The 25,397-nt window shown below is 42.3% G+C and overlaps 1 protein-coding gene across 16 annotated transcripts in view; it reads right to left on the bottom strand.

The window, feature by feature from the left end:
• OTUD7A (OTU deubiquitinase 7A) overlaps nt 1-25,397 on the bottom strand; it is a 249,575-nt gene that overhangs the window by 80,248 nt on the left and 143,930 nt on the right. For 14 of the 16 annotated variants that reach the window (XM_056572520.1, XM_056572518.1, XM_056572525.1 and 11 more), the window contains 2 exons: nt 5,436-5,618; nt 1,782-2,000 (listed from right to left, as the gene is read on the bottom strand). In XM_056572520.1, coding sequence (XP_056428495.1) covers nt 1,782-2,000; nt 5,436-5,618 — 402 coding nt within the window. Of the gene's footprint in view, nt 1-1,781; nt 2,001-5,435; nt 5,619-10,965; nt 11,125-21,871; nt 21,999-25,397 lie in introns of those variants that run through there. The other 2 variants (XM_056572533.1, XM_056572517.1) reach the window with 2 other exon arrangements.

Genomic DNA, 25,397 nt, shown 5'->3' with positions numbered 1-25,397 from the left:
CTTTGATCGCCGCATCTGAAGGGTTAATACAGGGCATCACCGCGATCGGTGATGTTCTGTATTAGCCACGGGTCCCGGCCGTTGATGGCCGCAGGGACCGACCCGATCGGACAGGGTTTTAATGTGCATTTGCCGTATAAGACGCACCAACTTTTCCCCCCCAGTTTAGGGGAAGAAAAAGTGCGTGTTATACGGCGAAAAATAAGGTACACTATGGTTCTTATATCAAATTTAAAAAAATTATTGCAAACTGTCTCATGGCCACATAAAAAAAAAAGTTTATTTCACTGTTCCTGCCTCGCTGTAATAATTTATATTGCTTATAATATACAACCAGAACTGTATTAGTAAATAAAATCATGCTCATGGCTACATTTACACAAGGTACCACTGCCTAGTACACTCCACTTGTGAGAGCATGTGCTAACCTACAAGGCTAATACGTGTACATGGTGATGACATTATTTTTACATTATTTATGTATGGCAACAATATTTGACAGCATAGCATATTAGTCATAATTCTATTGCGAGTTTAGGGCATGCTCACACAGGCTGGTTGCCTTGCGGGCTTGCAGCAGAATCTGCAGCAGATTACATTGACCTCAATGGAGTCTGCTGCATATTTTCTGCCGCGGAGAACCCATCGTGGCTCAAACCCACAGTGGAAGACCCGTCCGTGTGAATGTACCCTTAAGGGTATGTTCACACTGAGGAATTGGAGAGAAAATTAGTTGAGTAATTCTGCTCGCCTATTCTGCTCCAAATATTATTACAATGAAAGTTCTACTTTAATGGACTTTCCGCTGCCCTGTTCACATTGAGAAATTTCTGCAAGCAGAATTCTGACGCTGAATTCTGTTCCGCCTGAAGATAGAACATGTTCATTCTTCAGACGGAATCCTCGAGTAAAAGCCCATTGAAGTCAATGGGATTTTTTTTTTTCCTGACAAAATCCATTTTAAGCGGAATTCAAGTGGAATTCAAGCAGAATCCAGGAAAGTAGAATTGAATAGCCTCCTCCTTCATTGCTCTTCAAATTCCGCTCAAATTCAGCTTCGATGGATGGATAAAATGACAGAAGGCAACAATTTCCTGACTGAAATTATTCCTCGTGAATTCCTCAGTGTGAACATACCCTAAGGAATACTCCGGGATATGAAAGCTCATCCCCCATCCTAAGGATAGGGGATAAGTTTCAGATTATGAGGGGTCCGACTGCTGGGGTCCCTCGGCGATCTCCTGTACGGGGCCACAACAGTCAGCGGCCAGGGGGCGTGTCCGACTACTGTATGACGCTGCGCCGACAAGCCCCCTAAATACATCTCTATGGAAGAGCCGGAGCCCTGCATTCGGCAGTCTCTGGCTCTGCCATAGAGATTTATTGAGGGAGCGTGTCGGCAGCTACATCATGCGGTGGTCGAAACGCGCTATTTCATCACGCGCTATTTCACCACATGGGGCCCCAGTGGTCGGACCCCCCCGCAATGTAAAACTTATCCCCTATCCTTAGGATAGGGGATAAGTTTTCATATCCCAGAGTACTCCTTTAAGTAGACAATAATTACACTAATGCTATATATTACCAATTTTTCGGTGTTCACTATAAAACAGCATTTATGGTGCAAAGGATTAAGGAGCAAGAAGGTATTGTGGGTAACATTCTGAATTCTGCATTACAGTTATCAAAAATCTGCAGCTGTTTTTTTCTTTATTTATTGGACTACCCCTAACTTGGCAAAGCGCCATATTCAAGACTCCAACGTAAGCCATGTTACGTACCTGCTTGCTCCAAGGCCACCATTGTTGACTGCTCTATTAAGTCCCGTTCAATAAAGACTCGGAAGTCTTCACTATACACACTGAGGTCTGGTAGTTGGAATGTATAGATAGGCATTTCTAGAGGAAAAGGATCACTGCTGCATTCATTGGCCACATGCAACCGAGCCAGAGAAACAATGGCAGAACTGGCATGGGATATGCCTCGGGACAGTCTTTTCTCTAGAGAACACAAAAGAAAATCCACAAATGAGATCTCTTTTTTTTCTTAACAGTTTTTCTTATGGACATGCGCCATTTTATAAACATATCATCTGTCATATTAGGTGGAGGAGTACAGTATTATGTAGGACTCATGGGACAGCATGCACGGAAAATAAAGATACAAGTGGAGATCACATCATTTTGGGCTGTAAAAATAGACTTTCTTCAGAACAACAACTACTACTACTGAACTCTACAACTCACTCAGTTACTGCTTTCTTTTAAGAGCTGAATAAAGGAGCTTTGATTTTATCAAAACAAAATAAACTAAAATTGTGATTATTACAATGTAGATATGTAAATTGATAGATTGGAGGGATAATATTGTTGGAACAATAATGAGCAGGAATAGGTAATCGTGCCCACCCTAATGGCTATATCCCCCTAAAAAGTCTTTACCTGCCTTTCGAGGGACCCATCTCCTTAACAGGATGGCCTCGACCACGGTGACGTTCCCTTCCTGTAAACTATGTGTACAGGATAGAAAAAAAAAACAGATACAGACGGGGAATAGAGAGATAACAAGGCAGTAAGGGATTATAAATGTATATAAAATCTCAGATCGTCTCGAATCCAGGCCAGAGTGTATATGTGAACACACGTGAAAAAAAATGCTAAAAATCACATAGAATGACCACTAGGTATTTGGACCATCCTAGTTGTAGGTAAACTCATTCCCTAAAACAACAAGGTAACAATCCCCATGTGTTTTACCGACGCGTTTCCTCCACTCTTAGCATAGAGAGGTTCATCAGGGATAGGGACTAGGGTACATCACTTGGGCAACAATCACCCTGGTACCACAAATTCAAAGAAAGCTAGACCAGAAGTGACACATAACATCAAAGCCACATGATATACAGTATTCAGGTAATGATGATCCAAACAGGGGCTGCACAGAGCATAAAGAAATCACTTTATATACTGTAATATGCATATAGAGCACAAGGCAGATGATACTTAGCTCAATGCCCCCATGGAAGAATAACAAGTTCAAGGTTTTTCAGCCCGATCAGCTGAAGTGCCCAGTCCTGCAGCCGAAGATGTCCAGACTGCGGAGTGGAAGCCCGGTTTCGCCAGGGAGGATGCCAAAAGATGGACACAGCGCTATTGACACCCTGCACTCTGATAAGTCACGCGCAGGCGCCTGGGCTGGAACGCTGTTTGCGGTTCATTCACCAGACAGCATGCAGCTCCCTGGGAGGAGACGAATTAGCTCCGGACAAACAGCAGGTAAGGGCTATAAAAGGGGACACTTATCAGAGTGCAGGGTGTCAATATCGCTGTGTCCAACTTTTGGCATCCTCCCTGACGAAACCGGGCTTCCACTCCGCAGTCTGGACATCTTCGGCTGCAGGACTGGGCACTTCAGCTGATCGGGCTGAAAAACCTTGAACTTGTTATTCTTCCATGGGGGGATTGAGCCAAGTATCATCTGCCTTGTGCTCTATATGCATATTACAGTATATAAAGTGATCTCCTTATGCTCTGTGGAGCCCCTGTTTGGGTCATCATTACCTGAATACTGTATATCATGTGGCTTTGATGTTATGTGTCCCTTCTGGTCTAGCTTACTTTGAATTTGTGGTACCAGGGTGATTGTTGCCCAAGTGATGTACCCTAGTCCCTATCCCTGATGAACCCCTCTATGCTAAGAGTGGGGGGAAACACTTCGGTAAAACACATGGGGATTGTTACCTTGTTGTTTTAGGGAATGAGTTTACCTACAACTAGGATGGTCCAAATACCTAGTGGTCATTCTATGTGATTTTTAGAACTTTTTTTCACGTGTGTTCACATATACACTCTGGCCTGGATTCGAGACGATCTGAGCTTTTATATACATTTATAATCCCTCACTGCCTTGTTATCTCTCTATTCCCCGTCTGTATCTGTTTGTTTTTTTATCCTGTGCACATAGTTTACAGGAAGGGAACGTCACCGTGGTCGAGGCCATCCTGTTAAGGAGATGGGTCCCTCAAAATACTTTTTGGGGGGATATAGCCATTAGGGTGGGCACGATTACCTATTCCTGCTCATTATTGTTCCAACAATATTATCCCTCCAATCTATCAATTTACATATCTACATTGTAATAATCACAATTATTAACCTTTATCTTGTTCTAAATCTATCTATTCATGTATCTTGATCAGTCTCCAATCCAGGCCATATGAAATTTGTACATAGACTTCCATTGTAATCTTTGTGTTTTGGTACCTCTTTTAACTTAGAGTTATTAAAAGTTATGTTTTAGTATCAAGCCTTAAGGGTGGTTATATATTTTTTGGGGAATAAAATGTGACTAAAAAGCGGCATTTTTGGATTTGCTTTATTTTTTACGTTTACGCCGTTCACCGAAAGGGATCATTTACATCATATTTTGATAGTTCGGACATTTACGCATGCGGTGATACCAAATATCTTTATAAAAAAAATTATTTTTACACTTTTTGAGGGTAAAATGGGAAAAACTGACAATTTTCCTTTTTATTGGGGGGAGGGGATTTTTCACTTTTTTTTTTACTTTTTATTTTTACATTTTTCAACTTTGTTTTTATACTTTTTATGTCCCCATAGGGGACTATCTAAAACAATCATTTGATTGCTAATGCTGTTCAGTGCTATGCATAGGGCATGGCACTGATCAGTATTATCGGTCACCTTCTGCTCTGGTCTGCTCGATCTCAGACCAGAGCAGAAGATGCCGGGAGACGGATGGAGGCAGGTGAGGGGACCTCCGTTCGCCATTACAGATGATCGGATCGATGATCGGATCCCCGCGGCAGCGCTGCGGACGATCTGATCATCTATTTTAAGATGCGCACTGCCGCAGATGCCATGATCTGTACTGATCACGGCATCTGAAGGGCTAATGGTGGACATCCGCCCGATCGCTAGCAGCCGGATCCTGCCGTGTATGATGCTCGCACCGCTCCGATGCTCGCGGTCATACACAGGTCGTAAATGTACGTCCTGGTGCACTAAGTACCGCCTCATCAGGACGTACATTTACGTCAGTGGTCGTTAAGGGGTTAAAATATTTTTTATTGGATTAATATCCAATAAAAACTGCACGTCCAGGCAGGAAAGATAGGGCGCATCAGCCGCAGCTGCGGCTGATGCGCCCTATCTTTCCTGCCGGGACGTTCAGTTTTTATTGGATATTAATCCAGTAAAAAATATTTTCATAGGTGGGTGCCAATGGAAAGTTTTCCAAATTTTTCAGTTATCTCTATATGCATTAAACTATTGAGCATGTAGTCACTGAGCTTACAAGGATTTCACAGATGAACATTTAGTTCGCTGACCTGGGTGGTTGAGTTAAAGAGAATCTGTCATAAACACAGCTGTGTACACATCACAATAAATTATTCCTAAAAATGTCATTACCTTGAGCTATGTCTTCTTGTCTTTGGAGGTTTGGTCTCTCAATCTTGTTGACATGCTGGGTGATTTCTCTGTCCTGCTGCTTATAGTATTTCCCTTCATTGAACACTTGAGGCAAGTTTGCAGTGTGTACCTGTCGCAGTTGTTCATAGTCACTCAGAGCTGCCGTTAGGTCCCAGTTCTTTCCTGACAAATTGAATTACAGAGGTGAATTAGTGGGGGCGCTGTATGCGGAGACACAACATAACACTTTAATGGAAACAGACCGCAATGCACCCCGACTGTCTGCGGAGACACAACCTAACACTTTAATGGGAACAGACCGCAATGCACCCCGACTGTCTGCGGAGACACAACCTAACACTTTAATGGGAACAGACCGCAATGCACCCCGACTGTCTCTCGCTTGCTCTTCTCTCTGCTGGAATATTTTTTTCCGACCATTGACTACACATGCTATGTAGTTTGTCCACAAAAACATTCTTTATCCAAGTTTATACTTAGCCATGTCCCTATCACAAAAACAATACTTTTTTTTAAGGGACAAGAAAAATCATAGAAGATTGTCAGCAGAAAAAGATCACATGCCCCATCTAGTCTGTACTTTATTTCCTTATTATTTTCCTATTACGGTAGGATAAATATATGTTACATCACATGAAAGTCTATGGAGCCTGGAGAAGGACATGAAAGTGTGCTTGGCTAAGTATTTTTTCACACTCATTCTAGCGATCAGTGGGGGTCTCACCACCCAGACCATGACCAATCTAAACTTTTGACATGTTCCTAGAAATTATTAAAGGGGCATTCCATGCAAAAAACATTTTTTTTAAATCTACTGGTGCCAGAAAGTTAAACAGATTTGTAAATTACTTCTATTAAAAAATCTTAGTCCTTCCAGTACTTATCAGCTGCTGTATGATCCACAGGAAGTTCTTTTTTGAATTTCCTTTCTGTCTGACCACATTGCTTTCTGCTGACACCTCTGTCCATTTTAGGAACTGTCCAGAGTAGGAGCAAATCCCCTTAGAAAACTTATCCTGCTCTGGACAGTTCCTAAAATGGGCAGAGGTGTCAGCAGAGAGCACTGTGGTCAGGCAGAAAGGAAATTCATAAAGAAAAGAGCTTCCTGTGGATCATAACAGCAGGTGATAAGTACTGAAAGAATGATGAAGTTTTTTTTAATAGAAGTAATTCACAAATCTACAAAAAGAAAAATAGCCAGCAAAACTACCTAATACACGGGTGCACGCTGCTGTGGCAAATACAGAGTATACAAAAAAAGTAGGTTGCAGCAACACTCTTGGTCAAAAAATGGAGGCTCTTAGCGCACTTTTTGATCAAAACATTAGGCTAAGAATTTGTGCTAGGGTCCCATCCGAAATTATGCCACCTCCCTGTGGTGGATGGGGGGACACGTATTGATCAAAAAGTGCGCTAAGAGCCTCCGTTTTTTGACAAAGAGTGCTGCTGCAACCTGCTTTTTTTGTATACTAATTTACAAATCTGTTTAACTTTCTGCCACCAGTTGATAAAAAAAAAACAAAAAACGTTTTCCAGTGGAGTACCCCTTTAACCAGATTTGTAAATTACTTCTATTAAAAAATCTGAATCTTTCCAGTAGCTATCAGCTGCTGAAGTTGAGTTGTTCTTTTCTGTCTGAAAGCAGTGCTCTCTGCTGACACCTATGTCTGTCTCAGGAACTGTCCAGAACAGGAGAGGTTTTCTATGGGGATTTGCTCCTGCTCTGGACAGTTCCTAAAATAGACAGAGGTGTCAGCAGAGAGCACTGTTGTCAGACAGAAAAGAACAACTCCACTCCTGCAGCTGATAAGTACTGGAAGGATTAAGATTTTTTAATAGAAGTGATTTACAAATCTAAAAGGAGAAAAGGGGTACCAAATGCCTCTAGACTAATACCATAAATGGTACATGATTATATAAATTACAGAAAAAATTAAGTCGGACTGTGTTTCACTTTAAATGATGTACAAAATTTAATATAAAATAATTACAAATGAGACATAAAATAAATATAAATAATATAAATCAAATACATAAATATCTCCTTCCACAGGGCCCTTGTGGGGAGGTAATTATATTAAAAATAAAATGAATATATTTTATTATTTTTTATATAATTACCTCCCCACAAGGGCCCTGTGGAAGGAGATATTTATGTATTTGATTTATATTATTTATATTTATTTTATGTCTCATTTGTAATTATTTTATATAAAATTTTGTACATCATTTAAAGTGAAGCACAGTCCGACTTTAATTTTTCTGTAATTTATATCATCATGTACCATTTATGGTATTAGTCTAGAGGCATTTGGTACCCCTTTTCTCCTTTTATATATTATTTTAAATTGGTATTTTTTTGGTGTAAATACTTTCCATATAGCCTCGACTAATTTATTTTGTGAGCTGCACATACCCCATTTTTTTCTAATTTACAAATCTGTTTAACTTTCTGAAGCCAGGTGATATGGAAAAAAATGTTTTGTCATAGAATACCCCTTTAAGAGTTTAAAAAAAAAATTATGAGTAACACTTTAAAAATACTTATTGTGGATTAAACAATTCTTTCTGCTGGAAGTCAGTAAAAATATTTTCTCTTTTTACTTTAAAAAAAGCTCAGATGATGTCTCTTTTTTTTTGTGTTTAACTTCCTATTTAAAAAAAAAAAACCTCCTATGCCTTTCATATGTTTTAATTGGTTGGATCAGTGTTGAGGCCCCCAGCAATCAGTAGAATGAGCAGGAAGAAGCAGGTGGTTGCATGCTTCACTCACTGGCTCTCAGCGTTCTCCATCCTGCTTCACTGGACAGCCTTATAGACTAGACTTTATTATAGGGCTGCAGAAATGAGATCACTGTGGGTCAGGGAAAGAACAGTGCTAGGATACACAATCGTGCTGCGCGTGGTCAGATTGTGTGTAACTGAGTGCACAAACTGCTTCAGTTGTTGTTATCAGTATTGATCACGGCATCTAAAGGGTTAATGGCAGGCATCAGTGTGATCGCTCATATTTGCCATTATCGCTGAGGTCCCGGTTTCCTCCTGCACTCATTTTATGCTTTTTGACGTAAATGTATGTCATGGTGCACTAAGTCTCAGGGCACCATGATGTACATACATTTACGACGTGTTTTCTAGGGGTTAAGTGTTTTTAATTATGTAGGTGTGTTTTGTGCATATATGTATTTTGCAACAAATATTAGTTTATTAATTATCATATTATTTTGGGTGTACACACAGAAGAGGTGCTCGAAGTTTTTCATGCTTATTTATAAAAATCAAAAGAGGGCAAAAAAGAAGGGGCCTCCAGCTGCTCAAAAAGATAATGGTGAAAAAATAGATTAAAACTTCCCTTTTACTTCATATAGTTAAAACCAAAGGATATCCACGACTAAGAGCCACTTACGGCTCGAAATGCGTCGGTGTATCATGTGTGTCTTTTTTAATTTCCATGGATATCCTTTGGTTTTAACTAAATGAAATAAAAGTGAAGTTTTAATCTATTTTTTCACCATTATCATTTGGAGCAGCTGGAGGCCCCTGCTTTTTTGCCCTCTTTTGATGTTCTTGCCTGCTGCTTGCCTGCCCTGCTCTCCATATCTGAAGTGAATTTCCAGTCTTCTACCCTGCTGTTGGTGAGCTGAGTCTTATTCCCTTTTTCTACGTTGTGTTATTTATAAACACTTATGCTTAGCAGAAATAGATCAATGTAAATTTGATGTGCGTTGTCTTTTTATTGTATTTTATTTTTTATATAGCGTAATCTACCTTTGATTACAGATAAATATAAAAACTTTCTCCCCTTGCATTTCTATAATAATAATAATGATGATAATTACCCTTTCAATAATTTGATTATAATAATAACAATAATAATGATAATTACCCTTTTAACACTTTGATTATCATAATAAAAATAAATATAATAATAATAATGATAATTACCCTTTCAATAATTTGATTATAATAATAACAATAATAATAATAATGATAATTACCCTTTCAATAATTTGATTATCATAATAACAATAATAATAATGATAATTACCCTTTCAATACTTTGGTTATCATAATAACAATAATAATGATAATTACCCTTTCAATAATTTGATTATCATAATAACAATAATAATAATGATAATTACTCTTTCAATACTTTGATTATCATAATAACAATAATAATAATAATAATGATAATTACCCTTTCAATAATTTGATTATCATAATAACAATAATAATAATGATCATTACCCTTTCAATACTTTGATAATCATAAATATGTAACTGTTGTATTTACTCTTTTCATTTACTTCCACTAGGTGGCAGGCTATTCACATGTCCACCATGTTGCACATTTTGGATTTCGAGTTCCTTGGCAGGGATCCATAGATGTGTTACTTTGCCTCTTCTGTATGTTATATAGACTTTATATTTATTACAGGGCTACGTAATGTTTATATATTATCAGCATGATAATTGAATAGGTTACATTTTCATCTTTCAATGTCACTTCAGGAGTCTTGGGGCTATATTTTTGAACATTGATTTTACTCATTCAATATGTATTACTAATAGCTAAATGTATACATATATATATATATATATATATATATATATATATATATATGCGTGTCTGTGGGTATGAGATTATACTGTGCATCTACACCCAAGGATTCCTCATAGAACATTGCCTAGAGCAGTGGTCTTCAAGCTGCGGACCTCCAGAGGTTTCAAAACTACAACTCCCAGCATGCTGGGACAGCCGATGGCTGTCCGGGCATGCTGGAAGTTGTAGTTTTGCAACATCTGGAGGTTCGCAGGTTGAAGACCACTGGCCTAGAGCATCAAACTATCTTTGTGGACTTGTCTTTTACCCATAGTGCATCCCTGTGCCATATTTTCCCCCAGGTGTAAAAGGAAATGTGATGCATCAGACCAGGCCACTTTCCTCTGTTGCTCCATGGTCTAGTACAGATACATATATGCACAGTGTAGGTTCTTTTGGTGATGGACAGGGGTCAGCACAGGAACACCAGTCTCTGGTATATGCAGCAAGCTGCAGTGTAGTTTGTTGCACCTTTCTACCATAGCCAGCATTCATGCTACAGTAGCCGTCTATAGGATTGGACCAGACATGCTAGCCATAGTATAGCACATGCATCAATGAACCATGGGCAATCATTACCCATTTGTTGGTACAACAGCTGTTTTACCTTTTGGTAGGTACTGGCCACTACATACTATGAACACCCAAAAGGATTTGCTGTTTAAGGGCAGGGTCACATGCGGCGCATCTGCAGCATATTTCACGCTGCGGATGCGCCCTGTGTGACCCTGCCCTTAGAGTGCTTTCACATATATCCGGAGATGTGGCTCCCTCCGGCACTGATCATCCGAACTGTTCAGATTTATCCGCTGCCTCAAATGGGATGCTGGATCATCAGACATGCTGAACAGGGGAATCCCCGATCCGGCCTGCAGAAATAACTGGGTGCCGGATCATACAAACCTGCTGCACTTTGCCATAATTGTTGCTGGTGATCCGGCTCTGTACTAAGCAGGATCACTGGACATATGTGACAGCACACTAAGAGATGCTCTGACCATCCATCCATCCATCACAATTTGGCTATTGTCAAAGTCACTCAGATCCATATTCTTGACTATTGGTCCTGCTTCCAACACATCAACTTCAAGAACTGACTGCTTAGGTGTTACTTAGGTGAATTTGTCAGCCCATGTGCACACACTATGGAGGAGAATTATCAAAACCTGTCCAGAGGAAACCTTGCTGAGTTGCCCATAGTAACCAATCAGATCGCTTCTTTCATTTTTGAAAAGGCCTCTGAAAAATAAAGGAAGCAATCTGATTGGTTGCTATGGGCAACTGGTAAACTTTTCCTCTGGACAGGTTTTAATAAATCTCCCCCATAGAGCTGCAGGCATGTGCTGACAAATTATGGCGAAGTAACACAAACATTACTTTTTCTAAAGCTGAGGTCCTTTGCAGAAATCATGAAATATGGTTATTATCTGGTGCTAAAGTGTTAAAGGGGTCCTCCAGTGGAAATTTTTTTTTTTAAATCAACTGGTGCTAGAAAGTTAAACAGATTTGTAAATTACTTCTAGTAAAAAATCTTAATCCTTCTAGTACTTATTAGCTGCTGAATACTACAGAGTAAACTCTTTTCTTTTTGGAACACAGAGCTCTCTGCTGACATCACGAGCACAGTGCTCTCTGCTGACATCTCTGTCCATTTTAAGAACTGTCCAGTGTAGGAGAAAATCCCCATAGCAAACATATGCTGCTCTGGACAGTTCCTAAAATGGACAGAGATGTCAGCAGAGAGCACTGTGCTCGTGATGTCAGCAGCGAACACTGTGTTCCAAAAAAGAAAAGCATTTCCTCTGTAGTATTCAGCAGCTAATAAGTACTGGAAGGATTAAGATTTTTTTTAATAGAAGTAATTTACTAATCTGTTTAACTTTCTGGCACCAGTTGATTTAAAAAATAAAAAATAAAAAGTTTTCCACCGGGTTCTCCGCTGCCCTGCCTTCTGGAGCTCCACTCGCAGCGTCCGGAAGTTCCTTACTCCGTGTTCGAGGCCGCCCCCTCGTGACGTCACGCCCGCCCCCTCGTGACGTCCCGCCCACCCCCTCAACGAAAGTCTATGGGAAGGGAGCGCGACCGCTGTCGCGCCCCCTTCCCATAGACTTTCGTTGAGGGGGCAGCCGTGACGTCACGAGGGGGCGGGCGTGACATCATGAGGGGGCGGCCACGAGGGGACGTCACGAGGGGGGCGGCCTCGAACACGGAAGCCTGCACACAGCATTCGGAGTAAGGAACTTCTGGACGCTCCGGAAGGCAGGGCAGCGGAGAACCCCTTTAAGGAGGCAGGCTAAAGTGGCACTTCAACATCTCAGCCCAACCTCCTTGACACTTCAGCCAAAATAAATATTGTGATGTCTTTATGAAACTGTCAGTTTTAGAAAAGGTAATGTTCTTGTTTATGCGCCATTATCTGTCAGCACGTGTCTGCAAGACATGTTTTCTACACTACATGGGATGGTTTTAAATTTATCAATCCCATTTCGCAGAAGTATCTTATTTAACAGATATTTTTCTAGTGTAATTGTAAGTAATAAAAGGACCTTAACCCAGAACTGGAAACAAAGCAATAGGGTAAATGTTTAAAAGGTAGAAATACACACAGCAGGGAATCATACTTTCAATGCTCTTTAAAATGATTGCTCTGCACCAAAACAGTAAGAGGTCATGAAGTGTTCCCATACAGCATGACACAAAACAATCTCTATAATGGAGTGAGGTCTGTTTTTATGACAATTTTCCCTCCATTACACCTTACTTGGTCTATATTCATAACCCATGCTGTATGTTTGTCCATTAACACTACATTTACAGAACAAATCTTTGGTAACACTTCAATCTATTCTTGGACTGGGTGACAAACTGAGAAAACATTTACATTTGATCTGTGAAATAATACTGAAGTTCTTACACTGGTCATACACATTTCAGAACATAACTATTGTATAGTTTATTGTTTTTATTTTTCTTTCTTTTTTATTAAACGGTATCTGTCATTTGCAAAAACTTTTTTTTATATAAATGTAGATACTACCATTATAAGCATATTAATGTAATATACATTGGTTATAACATTTGTATACTTTTGGATGAAAAAATGCTGTCCTTGCAAATATTGACTATGTTTCTCTATGCAAAGACAAAATACAGGAAGTGAGGACAGGACAAGCAGGGCTCTGTGCAGGCTCCGGGCTTGTCAATTATCCTGCTGTGTGAGCCGGGTGCATGGCATAGTCTCAGTGCACAGAGCCCTGCTTGTCCTCAGTGCACAGAGACCTGCTTCTCCTCACTGCACAGAACCCTGCTTGTCCTCAGTGTACAGAGCCCTGTTTGTGCTCAGTGTACAGAGCACTGCTTGTCCTCAGTGCACAGAGCCCTGCTTGTCCTCAGTGCACAGAGCCCTGCTTGTCCTCAGTCTTCAGAGCCCTGCTTGTCCTCACTGCACAGAGCCCTGCTTGTCCTCACTGCACAGAGCCCTGCTTGTCCTCACTGCACAGAGCCCTGCTTGTCCTCAGTGCACAGAGCCCTGCTTTTCCTCAGTCTACAAAGCCCTGCTTGTCCTAAGTCTACAGAGCCCTGCTTGTCCTCACTGTACAGAGCCCTGCTTGTCCTCACTGCACAGAACCCTGCTTGTCCTCACTGCACAGAGCCCTGCTTGTCCTCACTGCACAGAGCCCTGCTTGTCCTCAGTGTACAGAGCCCTGCTTGTCCTCAGTGTACAGAGCCCTGCTTGTCCTCAGTGCACAGAGCCCTGCTTGTCCTCACAACACACAGCCCTGCTTGTCTACCCACACTTCCTGTATTTGGTATATAAAAACATAGTCAATACACTTAAAAAAAAGGTATACAGATGAATGTATCGAAGAAGAAGAAAAAATCTAAGCACTTCAGACTTCAGTTCATATAGAAAAAACATAACATCTTTATTGAATTCCAGTAAAAATACAAGGAGGTCATAAAAATCTTACAGAAAAATCTACGCGTTTCAGGAAACCCTTTTTCCACGGTAGGGTTTCCCGAACTGCGTTGTGTTTTTTTTTTTTTGTAAAATTTATAATGGCCTCCCTATATTTTCAATGGAATTCAATAAAGCAGTTCTATATGAGCTGAAGTCTGAAGTGCTGTTTTTTTTCTTCTTCTTGGATACCTTCTCCTTTCTACATCCGGCTGCAATGCAATAGGTAGGCATGTGAATGGCTGTTCATTAGTACGTTCCATGGTGCTATGTCTCCTTTAGAACAGGTATATTAAACTAGTGAATATAAAAAATATCCACAGCTCACCTCTTTGTCGATTAAGCGCTCGGATATACGCCAAACCCAGCACCCGCTATGACTGCAACAAAGAAGTAGTCCTTACGATCCAGCTCTTCAATAAAACTTGCCCATTACTGGATATTCAACAAAATACAGTTCCACTCCATGTAAAACTCCACCGCTCATACCAAGTACCCCATCTCGTACACCCCAACACGTTTCGTGCGCATGCGCACGAAACGTGTTGGGGTTTACGAGATGGGGCACTTGGTGTGAGCCATAGAAACGAGTTGGGGTGAACGAGATGGAGCACCTGCTGTAAGTTGTGGAGTTTAACATGGAGTGGAACTGTGTTTTAATTCATATCCAATAAAGGACAAGTTTTATTGAAAAGCTTTATAAGGACTTCTTCTTTGGTACAGTCATATAGAACTAGTGCCCTGGAACTGGTAAGTTCGGCCTTCCTAAAGAGTTAACTTTTATTCTACTTTGCTTATTTCTGCATAAAAGCTAAATCGGAGAAGTTCTTTACCAGAAAGTATGGTAAGAGTGAGTGAAAGAGCCGCCCTAGGAGCTTGGATCAGATGCCAAGGGAAATCTATATCAATAAGTAATTGAATTTGCTTGTGACATGCATTCTACCACTTCACTCAATTTAAGAAGTGCTTGAATACAAATATATTTAAGATGCAGAGGCAATCAGTGTGAACTATGAGGACTTTGCCAAGTACCATTAGTGGAAATTAGAGGTTGACAACATGAAAAGTACATCATGTAAAACTGGCGTATATTCTCATGGAACAGAAGCAAGACATGGAGCCTGAAATAAGTAAATCTCATAGTAATTTCGTTTGCAGAGTTTTAAGGTCTCAAAATTCTGCCTAAAGGGATTAAATATAAATCAACTCCGGGGCTGGAAATGTACTAAAGAGAGATCTGAGGCTTAACAAATATTTCATGCAAACGTAGCTGTCTGTTCTTATCTTTGGTTTTATTTTATATCAAATTTACTTGTTAAATAGGTTTTCGTATGAAGAAGCAGCAGACGTTCTGTTGTATGAAGCTGTTAGAAATTCTATCTAGCAACTTTGATATGCGAGCGTAACTACTGTTACAGGGATTGTCTTTTATCACTTTTATAGGCTGTCAATCAAAGAGGTTCCAAAAGTACACTAGGTAGGGATCCAACCTCTGGGTCACATGCTCTGCTAGAGAGCAGAAAGGTCCTGCACTGTACCTCTTCACAGACTTGAATTGGGGCATCAGAAATACTTCTAATATATAAGCGGATTTATATGAGAACTTAAATTGTGGAGTGTTACTGGCATGTCTCGTGAGTATTATTATTATTATGTGCAGCATGTGTCCGGACTGGTAATGTGCAGTATGCTTAGTGTGTGCAGCAGATGTCCACTTGGTTAGTAATATGTGCAGCCTATGTCCAGTTGCTTAGTAATACAGTCATGGTCGTAAATGTTGGCACCCCTGAATTTTTTCTAGAAAATGAAGTATTTCTCACAGAAAAGGATTGCAGTAACACATGTTTTGCTATACACATGTTTATTTCCTTTGTGTGTATTGGTACTAAGCCAAAAAAGGGAGGAAAAAAAGCAAAGAAGATTTGTTTCAAGCATGTGATGCTCCTTTAAACTCACCTGGGGCAAGTAACAGGTGTGGGGAATATAAACATCACACCTGAAAGCAGATAAAAAGGAAAGAAGTTCACTTAGTCTTTGCATTGTGTGTCTGTGTGTGCCACACTAAGCATGGACAACAGAAAGAGGAGAAGAGAACTGTCTGAGGACTTGAGAACCAAAATTGTGGAAAAATATCAACAATCTCAAGGTTACGAGTCCATCTCCAGAGATCTAGATTTGCCTTTGTCCAAGTTGAAGCACTGGCAGTAAGTGAGGGAGGGCTAGCACTCCTCTGTGCGCTCTCCTGTCTGACAGTACTCCTCTGTGCTCTCTCCTGTCTCATAGTACTTCTCTGTGCTCTCTCCTGTCTGATAGTATTCCTCTGTTCTCTCTCCTGTCTGACAGCACTCCTCTGTCCTCTTTCCTGTCGGATAGGACTCCTCTGTGGTCTCTCCTGTCTCATAGTACTCCTCTGTGCTCTCTCCGGTTTGATAGTACTCCTCTGTGCTCTCTCCGGTTTGATAGTACTCCTCTGTGCTCTCTCCTGTCGGATAGTACTCCTCTGTGCTCTCTCCTGTCGGATAGTACTCCTCTGTGCTCTCTCCTGTCGGATAGTACTCCTCTGTGCTCTCTCCTGTCGGATAGTACTCCTCTGTGCTCTCTCCTGTCGGATAGTACTCCTCTGTGCTCTCTCCTGTCGGATAGTACTCCTCTGTGCTCTCTCCTGTCGGATAGTACTCCTCTGTGCTCTCTCCTGTCGGATAGTACTCCTCTGTGCTCTCTCCTGTCGGATAGTACTCCTCTGTGCTCTCTCCTGTCGGATAGTACTCCTCTGTGCTCTCTCCTGTCAGATAGTACTCCTCTGTGCTCTGTCCTGTCGGATAGTACTCCTCTGTGCTCTCACCTGTCGGATAGTACTCCTCTGTGCTCTCTCCTGTCGGATAGTACTCCTCTGTGCTCTCTCCTGTCGGATAGTACTCCTCTGTGCTCTCTCCTGTCGGATAGTACTCCTCTGTGCTCTCTCCTGTCGGATAGTACTCCTCTGTGCTCTCTCCTGTCGTATAGTACTCCTCTGTGCTCTGTCCTGTCGGATAGTACTCCTCTGTGCTCTCTCCTGTCGGATAGTACTCCTCTGTGCTCTCTCCTGTCGGATAGTACTCCTCTGTGCTCTCTCCTGTCGGATAGTACTCCTTTGTGCTCTCTCCGGTCTCATAGTACTCCTCTGTGCTCTCTCCGGTCTCATAGTACTCCTCTGTGCTCTCTCCGGTCTCATAGTACTCCTCTGTGCTCTCTCCGGTCTCATAGTACTCCTCTGTGCTCTCTCCGGTCTCATAGTACTCCTCTGTGCTCTCTCCGGTCTCATAGTACTCCTCTGTGCTCTCTCCGGTCTCATAGTACTCCTCTGTGCTCTCTCCGATCTAATAGTACTCATCTGTGCTCTCTCCTGTCTGATAGTATTCCTCTGTGCTCTCTCCTGTCTGACAGCACTCCTCTGTCCTCTTTCCTGTCGGATAGTACTCCTCTGTGCTCTCTCCTATCGGATAGTACTCCTCTGTCCTCTTTCCTGTCGGATAGTACTCCTCTGTGCTCTCTCCTATCGGATAGTACTCCTCTGTTCTCTCTCCTGTCTGATAGTACTCCTCTGTTCTCTCTCCTGTCTGATAGTGCTCCTCTGTGCTCTCTCCTGTCTGATAGGGCTCCTCTGTGCTCTCTCCTGTCTGATAGCACTCCTCTGTGCTCTCTCCTGTCTGATAGGACTCCTCTGTGCTCTCCTGTCTGATAGCACAGAGGAGTCCTATCAGACAGGAGAGAGCACAGAGGAGTCCTATCAGACAGGAGAGAGCACAGAGGAGTCCTATCAGACAGGAGAGAGCACAGAGGAGTCCTATCAGACAGGAGAGAGCACAGAGGAGTCCTATCAGACAGGAGAGAGCACAGAGGAGTCCTATCAGACATGAGAGAGCACAGAGGAGCGCTATCAGAGAGGAGAGAGGGCAGAGGAGTACTATCAGACAGGAGAGAGCACATAGAAGTACTGTCTGAAAGGACTCCTCTGTGCTCTCTCCTGTCTGATAGTACTCCTCTGTGCTCTCTCCTGTCTGATAGCACTCCTCTGTGCTCTCTCCTGTCTGATAGGACTCCTCTGTGCTATCAGACAGGAGAGAGCACAGAGGAGTACTATCAGATAGGAGAGAGCACAGAGGAGTCCAAATCCCATTTTTTTAAAACCTTTTTTAATCTGTTTACAGCCTGCAAGAACGGAACCGAAAAGGGGATTAAAAAATGGGGACAGACAGCTGTGTGAACGCACCCTTCACCTCTTGGGGACGCAGGGCATATGCATACCTGCCTCTCCGTTGTCCGATCAGCAATCTACTGCTCCATGCCTGCGCAGCATGCTAGAGCAGTAGACCACCGGTTTCACTGATCAGTGCTTTGCAATGACAGAGCACTGAACAGTGTATGCAATCAGAAGATTGCATGTTGTAGCCCCCTATGGAGGCAAAAAATAAAATAATTTGTAAAAAAAAGTGTAAAAAAGGTTCATTAACCCCTTCCCTATTAAACGTTTAAAACACCCCCCTTTTCCCATTTTATAATGTAATAAAGGATAAAAATAATCATTTTTGGTACCGCGTGCGTAAATGTCCGAACTATTAAAATATAAGGTTCGCTAAACCACATGGTCGATGGTGTACACATAAAAAAATACCAAAGTCCAAAATTGTGTATTTTTGGGTCACTTCATATACCATAACAATATTAATAAAAAGCGATCAAAAAGTCCCATTAAAACAAAAATGGTACCGATAAAAAGATGACGGCGCAAAAAAAGAGCCCTCATACCGCCCCTTATACGGAAAAATGTAAAAGTTATAGGGGTCATAAGATGCCAATTTTAAACATACTAATTTTGGTGCATGTAGTTTATAATTTTTTTAAGTATTAAAATAAAATAAAACCTATATGAATTGGGTATCCTTGTAACTGTATGGACCTACAGAATAAAGATATGCTGTCATGTTTACCAAATATTGCACTGCATAGAAACGTGAGCCCGCAAAATTTACAAAATGTTTTTTTTTTTTAAATTTCACCCCACAAATATTTTTTTTTTGTTTCGCCGCAGGTTACTGAAAGGTTCTCTGTCTACTCAGTACCCCTGGTACTAGGTCCAATTTGGCTTTAGGCTTGTACTGGCCAGGAGAGCGTCTTGTCAGGTGTGGAAAAAATACATGCACACACAAGGTACCCTCTAAGTACGCTCTGTTTTACTATTTGCCAACGTTCATATATATATACCATGGTTGCTTAATAGTTACAAGTCAGCAGAACACAAAAACAGGATGTACGTTACGAATCAGCAGTTGACAAAACGAGAAGTACGGTACGTGCCTTGCGGTTACAAAAGGCAGAATTAAGATATATATCATACAAGATTACAGATCTGTATTATTTTATCAAGACCCTTGTATCCTTCAATCCCCTCTTAAAACCAGTTGTCACTTTAGACAACTTGGTTTTCTTGTTTTCTATTTTCTTTTGGAAAGTCTTTATGTAGGCAGTATAGCCTTCTGCCGAGTGACGGTGAAGTAGAGGGACTTGGGTGTCTGATGAGGTGGAGAGGAGGATTTTAGTATCTGCAGCAGGTCCCTGCTTGCAGCGTTTCATACATAAGAAAATAAGTTTTATTGACGCATATACTATGAGGGCAATGACAGTAATGTGTATTATGAGCTGCAGAACGCCCCCTATCCATCCTCCTACGCCCTTGAGCCAGGTAGCAGGATTCAATATTGAAAAGGTATCCCCCACCACTTATCCCTGTTGATTTAATTGTCTTTGGCATATTTGTCCCTCAATTTTGGTATGTTCTCAAGCTGGTGGTGCATCTGAATTGTTCCTGAAGTGTCTATGTAATGGCAACAAGTAGGACCTATGCAATAAGTCTTTAGGCATTTTTTTAAGTAACACCAGAAAGGTATCTGTCCTAATCTACCGCAGTAGCCCACATCTGGGTTATTACATGTTGGATTAGTAAGATGGTATTCTAACGTGTCATTGCATGGTTTGTGTCCTGTTATATTATAGCAGTCTACGTCTTGAGTAGCCTGAGGAAAGAGGGTGTTATTTGGCCACCTTGGGTCATGTAAGTACCTTTCTATCTGGCTGGGTTTAAGAAGATCAGTACTTGTGGATGTCCTGTTAAAACTAACTTTTATCCCTTCCGTGGGGATCTCTCCTAGGTTTAGTATATGTGTGACCACTTGAGTTACCCAGGAACCCCCCTTGAAAGCCAACATTTGTTGTGGTCCTAGGCCTGAGCTGCTTAAGTTTCCCTGCCACCATGGCTGCCCCACCCATACTACTATAGGAATACCCACTGAGGTGTTCCAGTTCTTTGCATATCGAGCCTCATTGTCAACATTCTAAAATAAGTATTGTCATTGCAAAGCACAATTGGTGATGCAAAAAACAAGTCCTTATATGTGTCTGTAGGTGCAAAATTGAAAGAGTTATGATTTTTAGAAAAGAAGGAGGAAAAAGCGAAAATGCAAAAACGAAAATTTGCTGAGTCCTTAAGGAGAGTCCCTAAGGGGTTAAACAAGAATGTTTTTATTTGACAAAACATGCAAAATCTTAGGATTTTGCATAATCTTGTAATAACTTTTTTTTGCTGGACTAACAGTATTTTGTAGAGACAAGCTTTCGGGAGTCCTCCACATTCCCTCTCCACTTGTTTTGATAAGTCTCCCCCACTGTCCCTGGATTTTACTTTTTAAATATGGCTCTACAGAGCATACATGGAAATCCAGCACTGATCAGACATAGTTACAGGATATATATTACTAGAGAACATACATGAGAATTCAGCACTGATTAGACACAGCTACGGGGTATATATTACTAGAGAACATACAGGAGAATCCAGCACTGATCAGACACAGTTACAGGATATATATTAATACAGAACATGAAGGGGAATACAACACTGATCAGACATAGTTGCAGGATATATATTACTACAGAACATACAGGAGAATCCAGCACTGATCAGACACAGTTACAGGATATATATTACTACAGAACGTACAGGGGAATACAACACTGATCAGACACAGTTACAGGACATATATATTACTAAAGAACATACAGGAGAATCCAGCACTGATCAGACATAGTTACAGGATATATATTACTAGAGAACATACAGGAGAATCCAGCACTGATCAGACATAGTTACAGAATATATATTACTAGAGTACATACAGGAGAATCCAGCACTGATCAGACACAGTTACATGATATATAATACTACAGAACATACAGGGGAATACAACACTGATCAGACACAGTTACAGGATATAGATTACTACAGAACATACAGGGGAATACAACACTGATCAGACACAGTTACAGGATATATATTACTACAGAACATACAGGGGAATACAACACTGATCAGAAATAGTTGCAGGACATATATATTACTACTGAACATACAGGAGAAAACAGCACTCATCAGATAATGTCACAAGAAGGATATTACTAAAAGCATTTCTGAGCTCATAAGGAGAAAATATACGGCTAATCCAAACTACTGTATTTGACAAAAAAGAGCAGATAACGTTATAATAGTAGGGAAATTAATCAAAATTCATACAAGACTTATGGAAGAGATTATTTTGATTAAACACAACCATGAAAGTAAAAGGCATCACTATAAAGCTTCTTGTGCTAGTCAGCAATCTTAGACAAGGAGCTTCCTCATTACGTATTATTGGATGCATCCACCAACCCCTATGCAGACATGACTCTTGTACTCATACATAAAAGAGGAACACTATCACAGCCACAAACAAACCGCAAATTGTTGATGGTTTTCTCCACACATTTTAGCCAACCCTTTACCTGGCTGAAGCTTGACCCAAATATTACAGCTTACTTTAACATGTTCTACCCGTTACATCCGCTGAAGATAAAGAATGAGCAATGGTTACTGATACCATAACCTAATGACAATAGGCTCTGATGTGTCATATTCTTATGAAAGTCCACGATGTTTTCATTGTCAACTAAAATGCGGCCTTCAAAAGCAATGACTGTATGTGGCTATTTATTCTGCCTTCTGAATATGACCCTTGAAGTAATGGCACTACAGCCAGAAACCATTCAGAAAGAAGACAGGCATGCAGCTTCTGATTTGCAGCTCTTTTGGCAGATTATTAGTTCACATCGATGCACAATGCCTTTCATTTTAGTCCTTCCAGTCAGCCTAGCAATTACATCAATGGCTCACAAGACACTAGAAGATTTCTTAAAGACATAAAAGGCAGGAATTGGCAGTTTTGATCAGGAAGTACATCTTGGAAGCATTCACTGCAAACTCGGAAAGACTTAATCAGGCTCACATAGGAAATCTGCCCCATTTTCCCATGAATGGTAAATAAAGCACAATGATTTCTTAGTTTACATAATTGTGTAGTTAATAAAATAGTAAGCTTTGTATATACACACCATAAATATATGAATCCATCTCTCCTGGCTTCCTGTCCTACAAAACTTTCATCTTCCATCTGTTTATAATAAGTATTATACCTATATTGCATTTAATCCATTTTTAATGGTATTATACATAAATGTTTGTGCTACATGAATAAATATTTTTTTTAAATCGCTTTAGAGTTCTGCAGCCTGGCATTTTATGGACACAGTATACTACGGGGTATACAAGAATACACAACCTATTCTAGTCTCTGTCATTCTAGTTAATGTTGGGGATCGTGCGTAGCCAGAAATAATTTTTAGTCGGCCACAATAGTCTCAGACAGAGGATGTGTGATTGACTATGATGTACGTGAAGAGAACATAAATAAATGGGAACATGTATTATTGGCTTAGATTTTGTGTGGCTCTTTTGAGTCTTCATTTAATCTCTTTAGCTGCACTCAGACAGGATATACATTGTAACAATGGCATTTTGTTCAAAGGGCCTGCACACACACCTTGTTCTGGCTCTACGTTCGGCATACACGCCAGGAATGCATATAGTGTACACTCTACGGGTATGTTTACACTGCGGAATTCCATTAGCGGAATTCCGCAATTAGAATTCCGTGCTGTGAACATTACCATCAGTGTGAATGGGTCTTCCGCGAGACCTGCTCACATTTAGGAATTTCAGCGGTGGATAATTCCACTAGCACTGCATAGCCGTCAATGGTGATGGCGCAGACGGAATCTCTGCTTGTGGAAGATTCTTGTCACGATTCGGCTTCCAGGTAGTGGATCCTCTGTGTCAGCGAGGGATTGGCGTGGACCGTGCTAGTGGACCGGTTCTAAGAGGCTACTGGTGTTCACCAGAGCCCGCCGCAAAGCGGGATGGTCTTGCTGCGGCAGTAGCAACCAGGTCGTATCCACTAGCAACGGCTCTACCTCGCTGACTGCTGAGAAGGCGTGGGACAGAAGGACTAGGCAGAGGCAAGGTCAGACGTAGCAGAAGGTCGGGGGCAGGCGGCAAGGTTCGTAGTCAGGATGGATAGCAGAAGTTCAGGTACACAGGCTTTGGACACACTAAACGCTTTCACTGGCACAAGGCAACAAGATCCGGCAAGGGAGTGCATGGGAGGAGATCAGATATAGCCAGGGAGCAGGTGGAAGCCAATTAAGCTAATTGGGCCAGGCACCAATCATTGGTGCACTGGCCCTTTAAGTCTCAGAGAGCTGGCGGGCGCGCGCCCTAGAGAGCGGAGCCGCGCGCGCCAGCACATGACAGCAGGGGACCGGGACGGGTAAGTGACCTGGGATGCGATTCGCGAGCGGGCGCGTCCCGCTGTGCTAATCGCATCCCCGACGGCCATGACAGTGCAGCGCTCCCGGTCAGCGGGACTGACCGGGGAGCTGCAGGGAGAAAGACGCCGTGAGCGCTCCGGGGAGGAGCGGGGACCCGGAGCGCTAGGCGTAACAGTACCCCCCCCCCTTAGGTCTCCCCTTTTTTTTGTCCGGTGACTGCCTCCCCTGGGATGAGGACACCGGGAAAGAATGGATGGTTTCCTCAATGGCAGGCAGTACAGCAGGAGTAGGAATGGGGAGGGAGGGCAGAGGGTGAAGCTTGGCACGGGGCAGGGAGACACAAGGACGGGAGCCATGAGGAGGCACAGAGGCTTGCCCGACGGGACTGGGAGGGGGGGAGAGGCACTTCCTGTGGCAGGCAGAGTCCCAGTACTTGATCTCCCCGGTGGTCCAATCAAGGGTGGGCGAATGAAGCCGGAGCCATGGCAGACCGAGGAGGACCTCAGAGGTACAGCCGGGGAGAACGAAGAGCTCAATCCTCTTGAGGTGGGGTCCAATAGACATGAGGAGGGGTTCTGTGCGGTAACGCACGGTGCAGTCCAATCTGGCTCCGTTGACCGCGGAAATGTAGAGCGGCTTGACGAGACGGGTCACCGGGATGCTGAATTTATTCACAAAGGACTCCAATATAAAATTTCCAGAGGCACCAGAGTCCAAGCAGGCCACGGCTGAGAGGGAGGAGTTGGCTGAAGAAGAGATCCGCACGGGCACCGTGAGACGTGGAGAAGCAGACTTAGAGCCAAGAGACGCCACACCCACGTGAGCTGGGTGCGTGCGTGCGTTTCCCAGGCGTGGAGGACGGATAGGGCAATCCACCAAGAAATGCTCGGTACTGGCACAGTACAGACAGAGATTTTCTTCTCTACGGCGATTCCTTTCTTCCTGGGTCAGGCGAGACCGATCCACTTGCATGGCCTCCTCGGCGGGAGGCCCAGGCGTAGACTGCAAAGGATGCTGTGGGAGAGGTGCCCAGAGATCTAAGTCTTTTTCCTGGCGGAGCTCTTGGTGTCGCTCAGAAAAACGCATGTCAATGCGGGTAGCCAAATGGATGAGTTCTTGGAGGTTGGCAGGAATCTCTCGTGCGGCCAGCACATCCTTGATGCGACTGGATAGGCCTTTTTTAAAGGTCGCGCAGAGAGCCTCGTTATTCCATGATAACTCGGAAGCAAGAGTACGAAATTGGATGGCGTACTCGCCCACTGAAGAATTACCCTGGACCAGGTTCAACAGGGCAGTCTCGGCAGAAGAAGCTCGGGCTGGCTCCTCGAAGACACTCCGGAGTTCAGCGAAGAAGGCCTGGACTGTGGCTGTGGCAGGATCATTGCGGTCCCAGAGCAGTGTGGCCCAAGACAAGGCCTTTCCTGAAAGAAGGCTTACTACGAACGCCACCTTAGACCGTTCTGAAGGAAACAAGTCCGACAACATCTCCATATGCAGGGAACACTGAGACAAAAATCCACGGCAGAGTTTAGAGTCCCCATCAAATTTGTCCGGCAGGGACAAGCGGAGGTTAGGAGCGGCCACTCGCTGCGGAGGAGGTGCAGGAGCTGGCGGAGGAGATGGTTGCTGCTGTAGCAGAGGCAGA

Source organism: Hyla sarda, chromosome 4 (genome assembly GCF_029499605.1).
Source record: "Hyla sarda isolate aHylSar1 chromosome 4, aHylSar1.hap1, whole genome shotgun sequence".
In the NCBI taxonomy this organism is placed as follows: Eukaryota; Metazoa; Chordata; class Amphibia; order Anura; family Hylidae; genus Hyla; species Hyla sarda.
The sequence above is the reverse complement of the archived record's forward strand: the minus strand, read 5'-3'. Positions and strand labels throughout refer to the sequence as shown.